This window comes from Panthera onca, chromosome B4 (assembly GCF_046562875.1).
Source record: "Panthera onca isolate mPanOnc1 chromosome B4, mPanOnc1 haplotype 2, whole genome shotgun sequence".
NCBI classification, from domain to species: domain Eukaryota; kingdom Metazoa; phylum Chordata; class Mammalia; order Carnivora; family Felidae; genus Panthera; species Panthera onca.
In genome coordinates, this window is record NC_138345.1 from 6449320 (window position 1) to 6464761 (window position 15442).

The following is a 15442-nucleotide window of genomic DNA, read 5'->3' on the forward strand; positions in this document are numbered from 1 at the left end:
TTCTCCAAATAAATCAGCAGTGATGTAAAAGTAATTTACGTTCTAAAGAAAACCTATGTAGAAGAAAAGAAAGACCGCGATCACAACCGTCTTCCATATTGTGACGTACATCTTACCAAATCGTGAATTAAAAAAAGACCACGCCGAATGACTCTGAAACGCCCACCCCTGTATTAACAAATCCAGGCTTCCTTAGTGAAAGAAATGAAAATGGAATTGAGTTTTGAACCGTTAATTAAGTTCCCTCACAAAAGGCCATTAACTAAAACATACACTGGGCAAGAATGTGGCTTTGGTCTCTCCCGCCATCTGTAAGAGGACACTCAAGGTAGAAACACGTGCTTCAGGTGTGACTTCCACAGGTGACTTCCTCGACGGGGAAGGGACATTACAATCTGAAAAGCCCATCGGGCCGTAATGACAGTGACTTTACATTAAAAGGCAATTTCGTCTTAAATTCGCGAATCGGAGGAGCAGGCTCCTCCCTTCGTGGATGAAAGCCAGTGACAAAACGCAAGCGGACGGGGTGGGGGGACACACTGGAGATGGGAATCGGCTTTCCGCCTTTTTCTCGGGTGTTCGAACTATAAACACATCACTCTAACGCCTGCCAGCGGGAGAGGACCAGGCTGCCATTGCAACGCTGACGATGCGTGACTCACGAGCATGTTGTGTCAAAGATAACGGGAACCAACAGGGACACTGAGGTGGCCACGGCCAACAGCGCAAGGTGGATCAGAGTCGCAGCAGAGGTCGCTGCTGCAGACCCAGCGGGCGTCTGGACCTTCTTCCCGGCCACTCGGGGACACCAGCGTCTACAGTCTGCCCTCCCTGGAATCTCTGCTGCAACGGGAGACAGGTGACCGGCCTCGTTCTCTACGACCAGTGACAGCGGGGCTGGCGAGAAGGTGCCTTCCGCCGGGCGCAGGGGTGCCGCGGCACGCCCCTGCAACCGCGTATTTCATCCGGTCGGCTGTGAGCAGCAACACGGGGGCTGAGGTGGAAAGCAAAGCGGGAGGCTCACCTTGGTCACTGATGCGGGACAGATATGGAAGGGCTCGCTCAAATTCACTGTTTCTAGCTTCATCCCGACCGTGAAGAAATGGCTTCTCAGATCTGCATGATCCTGCAGGGGAAGCGACAGAAAGGTTGAAAAAGCGGCCGTGTTGTGCATGAACTCGGGCACTGTCTGGACGCCCTCCTTAGACATTTTATTGGGTAACTAAAATCGGATTGAAACAATTAACCCTCCCCCATTGCAAATTTCTCATTATTGCAAGATACTGCGGATTTAATTATTTTCTGTGGGCTAAATTGCTTTTCCGAGGGAAGGAAACAAGCCTTTGTGGCCATGCTTGAATTTACACTAAGCCCAAAAAAAAAAAAAAAAAAAAAAAAAAAAGAAAGAAAGAAAAAGAAAAAGAAAAAAATCACACGGCAGTGCTTTGATCTTCCCAGGCGCTAGAACGGAAGCTCGGCCGAGTAATGGGGGCCATCAGTCATCTGAAACACACAGCAGGCACATCTTCAGCAAACGTGGCCTCGTGCTTCTGGAGGTAACTCCCCAGGGCTTCGAGGAGACCCTGTGGGTGACACGGCCTGTCCCCGCGTCCTGTGCCTGAGAGCTCACAGCTTATCAGTTCCTGGTGGTCAGCCGCCCATCTGGGGAATGTGTGCCTGTAGAGGTCCAAACAGCTCTGCCCGCGATCGGAACCCGACTCCGGCTCCATCAGGATGAGCCACAGCCCCTGTTTAATAGGTGTCTGGCAGTTTTAAAACCCGCTCACGGCAACCTTCTGTGTGCGAGACGGAGCTCCCCTGCCTTCTCGAGCAAAGAAATGTCAGTGCCCGCTTTCCCTCCACGGCAACAGAGGAGGCTGGCTGGACTCGGGATGCCAGGATTTATCTGGCCGAGACGGAGGTCACCTCCTAATTCACAGTCCGTGCAAATGGTAGCAGATAAAGAAACGTATCCGCAGCCCGTCCCTGGGGGAAATAATAGCTACAAATAAATCCTACCATTTCTAAATTCATCACCTGGGTGAGAAGCACCAAACCTATCTAGGGATCTACTACTTGCTTCTATCTGCAGACCTCCAGGGGGTTTTTAATTAATTCAGAGGTGTCATTCCTCGTGCAGCCCTGAGGATCGGGCAGAGCCCCACGGGGCTGGGGCTGCTCCCCCTGCAAAAGCTGGTCAGTGCCGTCGGTGGAGCGCACGAGACCAGAGAACCGCTTACAAACCCCCTGCCAAGCCACTGCTCTACCAACGAAGGTGCAGGCTTTGAACACCCAGAGACCACAAGGACCCCGTCTCCTGTCGTCACCGCAGTCTGCAAAGGTATCCGTACCCGGTGGGTGCTCAAGAAATGCTAGGTCTGGAGGAAGCAAGCAGTGTCACATCTGGCGGCGGCAGGGGTGAGGGGTTGATCCACAGGCAGGGATGTGTCCAAAGTGCAACGGCGTATGACAAAAACTCAATGGAAGAACTAGCCCGTTCCCAGCCTTTATCAATTCTTCCAGAACTCAACGATCAACACTGCACAGAGATTAGATGCATATAAGGAAAAACACAAGGAAACACCCCTCACATGCAGGAGATGATTTTTATGTTGAAAATATGGCGTTTATTTTTAATGGTGGCTGGGAAACTGGCTCAGGGGGGAAAAAAACCTCAAAAGATACCATATAGAGAGTTAATGCATATTAACACATAATAATGCAGATCGACCACAGTGCCAGGGCAAAGCCAGAAAGCACGGGGGATGACAGAAAAGCAGTAACCCTGAACCACAAAGGACGCGCTGACACCTGAATTACAAGATTAAAAGTTAACGTTCCTGTCGGACATCCATATCACCCCCACACCCAGCATCTCACTACCAGTGGGAACGCACGCACATTAGTGAACTGTGCAGATAAACACTTTTCCCCTTTTAAGTTCAAAAACCCTTTCCCCTTTTGAAAAAAAGGAATTATTCAAAACCGTAATATAACACAACTTTACCTGAATATAGTCAACAAGTTGAAGCAGTCATTCTTACACGGCTTGACGATACAGAACTTTCCTCAGGAACTAATGACACATTGGTACCTTGAACAATGCGGGGGGACAGGGGAGACAACGTCCTGAACACTTGAGAACGGGCGCGTAACTTCTGACTGCCCACCAAAACTTAACTAAGAGCCTCACGTTGACCAGGAGAACCCTTACCAATCCCATAAACAGTCGATGAGCACATATTTTGTACGTTGTGTGCATGACGTACGGTATTCCCACAACAGAGTAAGCTAGAGAAAAGAAAATGTTAGGAAGAAAATCTTAAGAGAAAATACATTTACGGCACTCTCCTGTATCTATCGAAGAAAAAAATCTGCATGTAGATGGAGTTCAGGTCAATGCTGTTCAAGGGTCGACTGTTTAATAAATGGCCCAGACGAATATAGTATTTTCACAGACGTTCTGCTTCTCTCTGCTATCAGATGTCCCTCCCTGTTACACCGTTCCCTCTCATTACTAGAGATGTGATTCACCAATAATAGAACATTTATAACTTCTGGCAGCCTCCACCACCAGATATGCTCTCTTTGCAATTTCCCTCTATCACCTGTTTTCGCTTCCCCTCTGTTTCCGCTGAGAGGTTCCTGACGACATTCTGGGCTTCTGGTCTACCTGCCATCTTCAGCCTTTCTTGACTTCAGCTGTGTGCCCACATATACTTCTGTCCCTACCTTTGCTCTGAGTAGAGGCAGCTTTCTCAGGCAGGGTTGACATGGGACTGCCAGAACCCTTCGACATCCCAGGCTCTCCGTTTGACCTTGACCATGGACTTGAAGTCTTTAGCCAAGTTTACACTCACCCTATATCTATCGGAAGGTCTCTCCATCACAACTCCTGATGCTGAAAAGTCTATGGGACCAGTCACCCTACACTGCTAGATGTCCCTTAACAGGTGCCTTATGTTACACACAGTTGTCGGGTGGGACCAGGCAATGGCCGCTTTTCCTTAGAAATAAAGCATCAAGGCTTAGGGCAAGAATTTGCTCCTCAGATAACCTTCTCCTTTGGCACCTGCGGCTGGTGTTATAAATGTTCGTCGTTCATGATTTCTGCGTCTACCTCATCCAACCGTATCTCCAGGTAAAGAGGGGATCATTTTGTGCAGATATCACACACTCTGTTCCCTCTTTCCTGGAGTCGCCAAGCGCCGGTCAACCACCGAGTGGTGTCATCCGTAAAAAATACCATTCAGGTCACAATCACACATGGCCAAACGGGGGACAAAAATAAAATGTTAATGACATTAGTATTTTTTAAAATAATTAAAATGGTGTTCTGTCTCAATGATATGAAAATATTTCTTTAAATGTTTATTTGTTTTTGGAAAAGAGAGAGTGAGCAGGGGAGGGGCAGAAAAAAAGAGGGGGACAGAGGATCCAAAACCCACTGTGGGGCTGGAACTCACAAACTCTAAGTGAGACCATGACCTGAGCTGAAGTCGGATGCTCAACTGACTGAGCCACACAGGCACCCTGCCATTAAAATATTTTTAAACAATTTAAAAATGATGCTTAGTGAGCAAAGGTTTACAAAGAAGTCTTTCATGGTCATCTAGGGCTTGGATTTCCTACATCGTAAACTATTTTGACTAGCTTTCAATTACATGCAAGCACACAAAATTCTTACTTGTGAAATGCATCTGTTTTTGTCCCAAACTATGTGAAAATCCTTCAACCCTCTCATTTAATATACTGAAAAAGGAATCCAGATATTGTGATGGGTACCTGTATTCGAACACAGATGTTTATATTCTGGTCTCGAATATCCACATCTATCCAGAAGAGCCTTTTAAACTTAGAAGTCTAAATTTCAGAAACAAGCCCAGAAATTATACAACACATTTCTGTAGCCACAGCCCTACCCTTCACTTTCTTAAAGTCACTTTTAATCAGTAGTTAATCAGTATTAAAAAAAAAACAAAAAACAAAAAAAGAGGGATGCCTGGGTGGCTCAGTTGGTTAAGCCTCCAACTTCGGCTCAGGTCGCGATCTCACAGTTTGTGAATTCGAGGCCCACATCAGGCTCTGTGCTGACAGCTCAGGGCCCAGAGCCTGCTTTGGATTCTGTGTCTTCCTCTCTTTCTGCCCCTCCCCTGCTCACACTCTGTCTCTCTCTCTCTCTCTCTCTCTCTCTCTCAAAACCGAATAAATGTTAAAAAAAATTTTTTTAAAGGAAAGACAAATCTTCCAATGTATAAAATCCCACCCATTTCAAAGGTAAGTCAACACAACACAGTCTTTTACATCCAGAAGCAAAGACACATAAGGATTATGAGTTTGATTAGGACCATATACACACTGCTCTAATGTTTATGTTCTTCATGAACCATGATGTCATAAACTTTATACTACAAGAGGCAGAACAGTGTCTTCTCAAAGACTGAAACCTCCCACGGGCCCCTGGAGACCTTGAAACGAACATGACACAAGGCCATGTGTTATGTGCAATACTTCCCCGTCAATGCATAACTCTCTCATTTATGTTCTGCGGTTCACCCAGTTAGGACCCCAACAAGCATTTATTGAATTAAGCTGAGGAAATGTCCAAAACTAGATGACTTTTTGATATTCATTCCAAGTTCAGAGTGTAGCATTTGCTCAATAAGCGTGCATAAGACATTGCCAAAGTAACACACATGCAGAGATGCAAAGAACACACACACACACACACACACACATTATGAGAGGGAGAAGGAAAAAGACAAAGAACAGCTATGGAATATCCAGGCTTAGAAGAAATTCCAGAATAAACATTTTTTTCCTGCAGCATATAAAAATCACTACTGCTATGATGATGGCAATCTGAGGGTTTCCAGGAGTGAATCTTAATTTGGAATATGAATATGACTCGGGAGAGTAAAGAAAAAATTATGGGAAAGTGGCTTGGTAAATTTAGCTCAGGAGGCTGGACCTTAAAATACCAGATTTAGGCATGTCAGTTTGATCCAAAAAGGCAAAAGAGTCATTGATACTCCTAAAAAATACGGAGTTATTTTTAAGACAATTAAAGAATTCAACGGCAGTAAATTTCCAAAATAAGACAACACACAGACCTTCCGAGCTCTGTGTGTGTGTGCGTATATAGGTACATTCATATTGGTATATGAGGAAAGGTACTGATACTCTCATTGAAAACCAAATTTAATCGCCCCCAGACCATTTACTTGAGGCTGCTAATGCAGTCAGAGTACATGCATTCATTTTCGCAAACACAAGCTAATCATTCTCGGTGTTAAAAAGAGGGAGAGCTCCTGGCCCCTGAAGATGATTCACAAAACCGATTATCTACCGAGAGATAATGGAAAATTCACTATGGTTTGAGAGATGCATTCTGGCCTCTGCAAAGCTCTAGAGAATCATTCACACCTCACAATTATTGGATCAAGAATGATGTTATTCCTGAAATCAGGAGGGATTACTAAATGCTCAGTACATTCACAAATATGCCTGTCACAGTCAAGAAATACTGTTTATTTAAATGTACTGGAGTCCACTGAAATTGCTTACAGAAAAACTTTCATTCGAAGAAATGCTGGTAATGTCATTCCCATTTACACTCATCGCTACACATTTTATTCTTGCCCTAAAGTAGCTTTCTATTGATCAGAGATAAAATGCCATTCATTTCATTGGAGGACTGTCTTACCAGCCTACCTTAACAATCGCTCTTCAGGGAACCTTATTTTCAGCCGCACGACAATGTAACAGAGATTATATATACATCAACTTCTGTTCCCCATCAGTTTCCTTGTCTCTAGAACCCAAGAGCTTCATGCTTTCCTACTAAAGATGCAAGGACTCTACACCGAAAGTCATGGTTTGGCACATAATATCAATCACGGAAACAGGAACGAGGCAATATATTGTAAATGCCCCTAAGCACCTCCTTGTATTATCATTTCCCCCCTCACAAGAGATGATGGGGTAGTAGCCATCTTACAGGGAGGAAATTAAGACACAGAGAGGTTAGTTACGTCGGCAAGGGCACGGAGCTAACAAGAGAAGCCAGATTCAAATTCAAATGGTCTGACTACATCCACGATTAGCTTCAGGTGATACAACGGATGGGGAAGCAAAGGCCAAACAGGATCTTTTATTTTCTTTATTGTTAATTAAGTAAACAAATAAAAAAAATCCGTTAGAGCCTAGAGGCTCCTAAAATTTTATCTCAAAGACAGATATTGCCAGGTTTTATTTCTGTTCTTGATTTTTTTTTTAATCTTTATTTTTGAGAGAGGCGGAGCACAAGCAGGGGAGAGGCAGAGAGAGAGGGAAACACAGAATCCCAAGCAGTCTCCAGGCTCTGAGCTGTCAGCACAGAGCCCGATGTGGGGCTCGAAGAACCTTGAGATCATGACCTGAGCTGAAGTCGGACGCTTAACCACCCAGGCGCCCCTTTTTTTGGTTTTAAAGTTTATTTATGTATTTTGAGAAAGGGACAGAGAGAGAGGGAGAAAGAAAACCCCAAACAGGCTTTGCTCTGTCAGCGCAGAGTCCGATGTGGGGCTCGATCCCACAAACTGTGAGATCATGACCTAAGCCGAAATCAACAGTCTGACGCTGAAACCGCTTAACTCGCTGAGCCATCCAGGAGCCCCAGACATCTTGCCAGGTTACAAAGTAACAGCTCTTAATACCGATCATTTCCTTAACCTCCAATTTTCACTGTTAATTCATCACACTCTTTCAGCGGCTTATGAAAAACGTGTGTCAGAGGCTTCGGACACTAAAAATTACCCTCGAAATGTTTATATACACTCAGCCTTCATCCAAAATTGGAAAATGATTTTTACTAACTGCTTTCGTGTGTGCTTTAAGCAATGAGGATTGAAGAAGCGTGTGCTGCAAAATGCCTGTGGTGCTTTCCAAGGAAGCCATCCTTCATCGATGCCTATTTTATCACAACATTATCAACGTTAACCCAGACAGGTTGGTCTGATAAACGCGGTTAACCCGGCAAACGTTCCTGGCTGATGAATCTCAATCAGTCAGTAGTATTTTAAATACTACGCGTTACGGGTGGGTGAATCTATACAGAATGAAGAGACAGCAGATGGGGTGGTTCCTGACAAAGTGTAATGCTGGGGGTGGGGGTGGGGGTGGGGGTGGGGGTGGGGGTGGGGGTGGGGGTGGGGGCGCCTGGGTGGCTCGGTCGGTTAAGCGTCCGACTTCGGCTCAGGTCACGATCTCGCGATCCATGAGTTTGAGCCCCGTATCGGGCTCTGGGCTGACGGCTCAGAGCTTGGAGCCTGTTTCGGATTCTGTGTCTTCCTCTCTCTCTGCCCCTCCTCCATTCATGCTCTGTCTCTCTCTGTCTCAAAAATAAATAAACGTTAAAATTTTTTTTTTTTTTTTAAAGTGTAACGCTGGGGAAGAAAGAGTGGACAAACCACCAGTGCATTTGGTTGTTTGGCTTTACGGTTCGGGCTTATGTCTCATGTTTTTCACCCGACACACTGAGGTCAGAGCATCCCGACCTCGAGCCAGCTCAGAGCCTTCCCCGAGGGGCGGCAGGTCCACGCCGGCCAGCCACCTCTTCCGACGTCAGCCTCTGACACAGTCCCTGCCTGGGAACGATCGCTATGCCTGGAGAAAGGCACGACCTTCTCCCGAAGAATCAAACACAGCTAGTTAAGAAACACCACCGCACGGAGCGGTCTTAGTATTAGCCATCCGTGAGTAAGCACCAGCCCAAACTTCTCTGGCACAGCGATAAAGCTTCAGGGCGAACCCCGGCGCTCTTTATAAAACAGACAAACGATTCTAAGTATTGATCTACGCAAGGAGACGGAGCATACGGGAAGCAGGAGACAGAGGAAAGAGAAGACTCGAAAGACGGAAACTGCCACCCTTTCAGGTCCCACTCGTGGGCCACATTCCTGCTTGAACCTGACTCCTCTCTCTGCAGTTATGTTAGGGGCCTGAAGAGCTGCAGGTTATGTGGGGACCACAGACTCCCTAAAATAGCCGATGCTTCCCCCCCCACCCCTGCTTCGTTAGATAAATACACCATCCGCGAGACAACAATATGAAGAATGCGGCAGCGGGGAGAGCGAGTTCAAACTAATTAACACAATGCAATTAAAATGCACTTGGTGAGGATCTCCACGCAAGAAAAGCGGTGAACTGCTCCCGGTGCGGAAACCAAACTCCTAACCCAAGTCCCGCGGTCAAACGCCACGGGAAATTTTCCAGTGGCGGCAACGTGGGCCTCAATCGTTAATTCTACGGTGCTTCCTTTTTCGCTTACGTTGGATAGGACATAAAATGGACAAAAAGCAGCCCTGCAGTATGGCCCTGCCACATTTTTTGAGCATCCACATCTCTTAGTGTATACCGTACCTACACAAAAAATACCGCACGGCGTCATTTTCCCGGGGCCAACATGCCAGCATTTGGGGTCCTCGGGGAACTCAAACATTGCATATGCCCGTTTTCAAAGGCCTCGGTTAATTTACATAATTTCTAAAAATAGGCTTCAGTGAAGTCAAAGGAAGGTTTTAATTAGTATTACATTCAAATTGATATATAATGAACTACGCTTTAATTCCTTTCCTCGTATCAGCATGATATGCCATGCCGCAAGAAAAAAAAAAAGATCCAGTCCAATTTATCATACTGTTCCCCCTTTTTGTTTTACCGGTGATCCGGTGCTCGTGTGTTCATTAGGAAATTACTCTCATTATATTAGTTTCATCTAAAAATGGACAGGAGAATGCCAACATTTATTAAATCAATAGCATTATTACATTTTAATTCCACTGCACTGAATTAAATTTGGCCAATGAAATATTTATAACAAAAATGTAATAAAAAATCTGGGTGCGGAACACTAATAAGCATTTCCATTCTTTACTTACAGCTGTAAGCAGCAGCTTTATCTACTATCCATGCAGTAAATCAAGCTGAAAAATAGTAGTGATGAAATGCAGTATTATATACTTCAACCGGAACCACAAGATTTACACCACGTAACTAGGGCAGACCTAGCTTCTCACGAAGTCCAAAAACTGGCACACTATGTTGTTTAAAACAAACAACCAAGCAAACAAAAAAACCAGAGCATTAAGAATGCCTTTCACTGGGGCGCCTAGGTGGCTCAGTCGGTTAAGCGGCCGACTTCGGCTCAGGTCATGATCTCGTGGTTCGTGAGTTCGAGCCCCACGTCAGGCTCTGTGCTGACAGCTCAGAGCCTGGAGCCTGCTTCGGATTCTGTGTCTCTTTCTCTCTCTCTGCCCCTCCCCTGCTCATGCTGTCTCTCTCCGTCTCTCAAAAAAATAAATAAATGTAAAAAAAAAAAAAAAAAAAAAAAAAAAGAATGCTTTCACTGATTAACATTTAGCACCAGAAGAGCATCTGCAAGAAATTCAACCTCACTTAACAGCAAACCGTGGCTGATTCTGGGTGAAGGTCACCCGTGACACCAGAGACACCAGTGTCAGGTCACCAGTGAAGGTCACCAGTGACACCAGAGACAGCGTCTCTTCTCACACAGAGTTCATCCTCTCCTGGTAAGCAGGGGCGTCTCTTCCCATTTCCACAGCAACGCCCGGGACAACCTTAGCGCCCTGGACAGAGGAAGAGTGTGATGGCCACTCTGGGCGGGGTCCAAGCTTGGCACCCCACTGACGGATTGTGGCTGACAAAAACACTGTGGGAAGCCCCCACATGCAACCAAACCATTGTCATGGAAATACGACCCTGGCCCTCGATGGTCCCCACTCGGGTAGGCACCACCCTTTAGAGAGAGGAAGGACAGCCAGTCACGAGCAGAACTTTCCCTCAAGGAGGGCTGACTTTGTGTCCCGACTCTTCTAGACCCTGAGAGCAGCTCCTGGAACACGGGGAGGGGGGAGGAACCCCAAATTTTTAAAAAAATCTTTTTTAACGTTTATTTATTTTTGAGACAGAGAGAGACAGAGAGTGAGTGGGGGAGGGGCAGAGAGAGAGGGAGACACAGAACCTGAAACAGGCTCCAGGCTCTGAGCCGTCAGCCCAGAGCCCAACGCGGGGCTCGAACTCACGGACCGCAAGATCGTGACCTGAGTTGAAGTCGGACGCTTAACTGACCGAGCCACCCAGGCGCCCCGACCCCCAAATTTTTACGTGCTCGTTTGCCAGGCAGCCTGGCACGGGCCTCGTAACAGTTAAAGTCTCAAGTACCCTCCTCAAATCCCGACTGTTCTCGACTTCTGCTGGTCAACCTGTTTCCCAAAAGTATCTGTTCTCTAGGCTAGGGCTTCTCCACCTCAGCACTGTTGCCATTCGGGGACCAGATAGTTCTTTACTGGGGGTGCCGTCCTGTGCACCACAGGCTGTTCACCTTCATCTCCGACCTCTACCCTCTGGACGCCGGCAGCGCCCTCCCAGATGTGACCATCAAGATGCCTCCGGACCCTGCCAAGTGCCCCCTGGCGGGCGAATTCTCCCCGGTCGAGAACCACCAGTTCAGACACAGTCGCGAGAGAAGCCGGGTATGGGGGAGGGGACACCTGCATGTGTGGGCTCCTCCCTCTTCACCTTCCATGAGCCCCCCCAAAGCCCCTTGGTTCTCTTTGCCTCTGTCTCCAACATTAAGCCATCCCGGGAGCTCTTCAGTCTCTCGGTCTGATGAGCCATACAGACCATCCCTCTTGGTTCGGATTCACTCGATGCTGGAAATCCCAACGTGGCACCTATACCAGTCTACACGGCAAATCCAGCATCGTTACTTACCCTCCCAAGGCCACCGCTCTTAACCTGCCTCCCTTCCTCCACGGCAACACCCGGTTTGTTACTTTTAAGGAGCACACTATCATCTCACACCCACAGACAAGCGGACCAAGTTACCCAGCGGGTGCTGTTCCCTGAGGAAAGCTTTACCCACTCGGCTGCCTTGACAGGGGACTGGCCACTCAGCCTGGGTTAAGGGAGAAGCAACACCACCCTACGGGGCCCAGGTTCCTTCCGTCCCTCTCAACACTCTGTGTTGAGTCCCAGGACTCTCGGCCAGAGGGGATAAAGTGCAGGGGAAGAAGAGAGAGCCACCTCCTCCCCACCTCTCTTCTAGAAACCACGCGGCTGGCTTCCCCGTGGATTGTTGACCCAAACTGGCCATGTGCCTCCTCCCAAGCCAATCACGGTCAAGAAAAATGGGGCCACTCCCCCTGGTCCACACCAGCGGTGGTTCTTCCACACGGGGAGCACCGCCGCACTCTGGAGTACCAGCATCTGAAAGACGTGGTGGCACTTGCTAATCGTGACAATAAAGAATCATCCTGCCCTAAGAGCCTCCGTCCAAGGTGACGAGTCACTCGACGCATTCCAGTTCACCTAGGATACTTGACAGGCAATCCTCAATGCCCTCGGGATTTATCTTCTCGTTCTCTGCTGCAATAATACTCATTGGGCTCAGCCTGTAAATACCCTTGTTTACTTCTTAAAGACTGTCCGAAAGCAAAAGGAAAAAATATCTTGGCCCCAGGATTCAGACAGGTCTGTGTTTGCGTCCTGGAGGCACCACGGGGTCCCGGCCCAGGGTAGGACGAGAGATCAACGTGTCTGAGCCTGGAGTCTGCCCGAGTGCACGGACCAAAGGTGCCCGCCAGCGAGCTGCAAAGACACTGAGTGGGCACGTGGAGAGTGGCCAGTATCGTCCCTCCCACCCTGTGGGGCTCCGTAACCAGAAGCCACCATGGACATGGCAGCCAGCTGTCACAGGAGAATGACAGCGCAGTTCCTGACAAGTATCCACAGTCTCACTTGCGTTTTTTACCCTGTGCTGTCCGTACCCCACCCTGCCGGGTCTGAAAGGAGTACCGTGTATTCCAGAGATGCTCCAGAGGTGTGCGCGTCCCCACCCAAGACCAAGGGTTTGTAACGCTTGGGCCTTCCTCGTTCAGCAGCCCCCCGCCCCCCACCGATGGCCCTGCGGCCTCTCAGAAACAACGGAGGCCCAGGGAACGGACCCATCTGTACAAAATCACAACCGGAATGACTAAATTTTCTGAACTCCTTTGCAGACTGGAGTTGAGTATGCATGAATTTTCCTTTAGGAACACGGAGATGCTAGGGGCAAGAATCAGTCCTGCTGGGACCCAGAAATCGCACCAGCAACTACATGTGGGACATGCCGATCGATGTTAAGAAGCTTTAAGTCGGGCTTCTACTCTTCCAAACTTATTTGTTCCTTTTTTTAAAAAAAAATTTTTTTAATGTTTATTTTATTTCTGAGAGAGAGACAGAGTGTGAGCAGGGGAGAGGCAGAGAGAGAGGGAGACACAGCATCCGAAGCAGGCTCCAGGCTCTGAGCTGTCAGCACAGAGCCCGACGCGGGGCTTGAACCCGCGCACCGCGAGATCATGACCTCGAGCCGAAGTCGGACGCTTACCCGACCGAGCCACCCAGGCACCCCATTCGTTCCTATTTTTAAATGTGAAACACAACATGACCTATTCTGGAAAAGTGAATCTGATTTGTTTATCCTACTGGTTCTAAGTGGGGCTGGAGACAACACTGGAGGCAGATTTTCATCTCACCCTTGACTTCGTGCCATCCAGACAAGGAAACTCAGAGTCCGACGGCTGTCCCAGGAAATAAAAGGAAGCCGAAAGATCCCCACACTTTTATTTACACCCACAATACACACGAACCCCTCAGGGCAGGTGTTCAACTGATTGAAAGTTGGGGCTCCGAAGCACAGTGTGCTGGGGCCCTCCTGTTCCAGGGACTGTAAACCCCTGACTGCAAGGACGCCTCCTTCTATCCGACTCCCTTTCTTGAGACACTGCGATTCGTAAGTGCCTGTTCGCAAAAGGCACGTGGAGATGAAAAGTCCAACGTAACCTACAAAGGATCTCTGTGTATATTTAGAGGGGAAAAAAAAACAAGCCATACGATCTGATTGTGGCTGATTACCAAATCGTCTGCAGAACCAAAACGTAGAAACCACTTCTTACTGATTCTTGACGGGGAGTGGCACGGAACATCTGAAGAAATGAAACTAGGACATGACAGTCGCTTTGAAATGCTTCTGTTTTAGAGATGCGTGCACCACCCCCGCCCCGTATCCCGCCACCGATTCCCAGAGTCCGTGCTAATATTACCCTGCCCTGCCCGGAAGTGCCGTTAACCGGCGCGAGCGCACATCATCGGTGGCGAACAGAAGCCATTTGGGAATGAAAACTCACGGAGCAGAGAACGGAAAGTTGACTCGATTCTTAAGTTCTTCTTGTTTCGAATTAAAAGCGAGCCACTATCTAGCAGACTGCAGGCAGCAGCTCTGGGGCCCTGGGGACGGAGCAACCGTTAGAGCGAACTCTCTCTGTCCCGGCCTTGCGATTTTTCCGGTTACGATATTGTTTGACCCAAGTTGCCTTCCTTAGGGCATCTCTCCCAAGACTTTCTCTGACACTCAGTGGAGCGAGATGGCCCCCATCATCCTCTTCCCGTTGTGTAAGTCGTGGGCTGCAGTTCACGAGCCTGGGGCGCAGGAGGAACGACAGAGAGCAGGCCTTCCTTCCTGTTTCTATACGTCACACAGGACCGCACTTCTCTGCCATCTAGCACCCCAGAGAGGCTCTGTTTCCAGAATCCCTCTAAGTCTTTAAAGAAATGAGAACGGCAAAGGAGGGATACTGCACAAGGCTTGCAGAAGCCTGTGCCTTCACGCCCAGGGGTGCGGCGAGGGAGCCCCAAGGTAGGACAGCCTGGAACAGGGCGCCCAGCTACGCCCTCGAAAGCGGAGTCAACCGCACTGACAGGATTCCAGGGGGCAAGCCATCATTTGATAACATCATTTGATAACAAAATGACCCTGCGTCTAAGACAGCCCTTCTTTAAAAGGGACATTTGGGCTTAAGTGGATGAGAACACGTTCGGTATCACGACACTCACTCTGCCGTGTGGGACAAGGGACGTCATGCCAAAGGAATTAGTGCTGGCCCTACACAGGGGGCTTAAAGCAGATTCTGGGAGAATAAAAGTAACCCACCTGAAGGGCAAACTCAGCCATGAGATTTTGGTTTGTTTTATTGTTGGTGGGTTTTTGTTTTTGGGTTTTTTTTTTTGTTTTTTTTTTTTGGTTATTGCTGCATTTAGCTGCTGAACAAGAGAAAAAGAAATCAGTCACCATAGAAACCACAACATCACAATCCAACCTAACAGAACAGCTCACTTCCTTTCTTACCCTTTCGGCTGTAGCCGATGGAATGAGAAAGAGAAGCTCTTCTCTCTTTGCCACACTTCATCTTCTCTCTCCAGCCTTTAACCTGGGTCTCAGACGCTAAAATACAGAAAGAGATGCCCTCCGACGGGTTAAATCTACAAGCACACCGACAGGTACATAATTCAAAGCCGGGAAGAGCTCAAGAAGTAACAGGCTGTGGGGACTTCAGTGTATTAT

General features: G+C 47.9%; 1 protein-coding gene across 6 annotated transcripts in view; it reads right to left on the reverse strand.

Annotated features, from left to right (window-relative positions):
* SFMBT2 (Scm like with four mbt domains 2) overlaps nt 1-15442 on the reverse strand; it is a 220159-nt gene that overhangs the window by 84128 nt on the left and 120589 nt on the right. For all 6 annotated transcript variants that reach the window (XM_081796040.1, XM_078450465.2, XM_081796039.1 and 3 more), the window contains one exon: nt 1025-1126. In XM_081796040.1, the coding sequence (XP_081652166.1) occupies nt 1025-1126 (102 nt within the window). The remainder of the gene's footprint in view (nt 1-1024; nt 1127-15442) is intronic.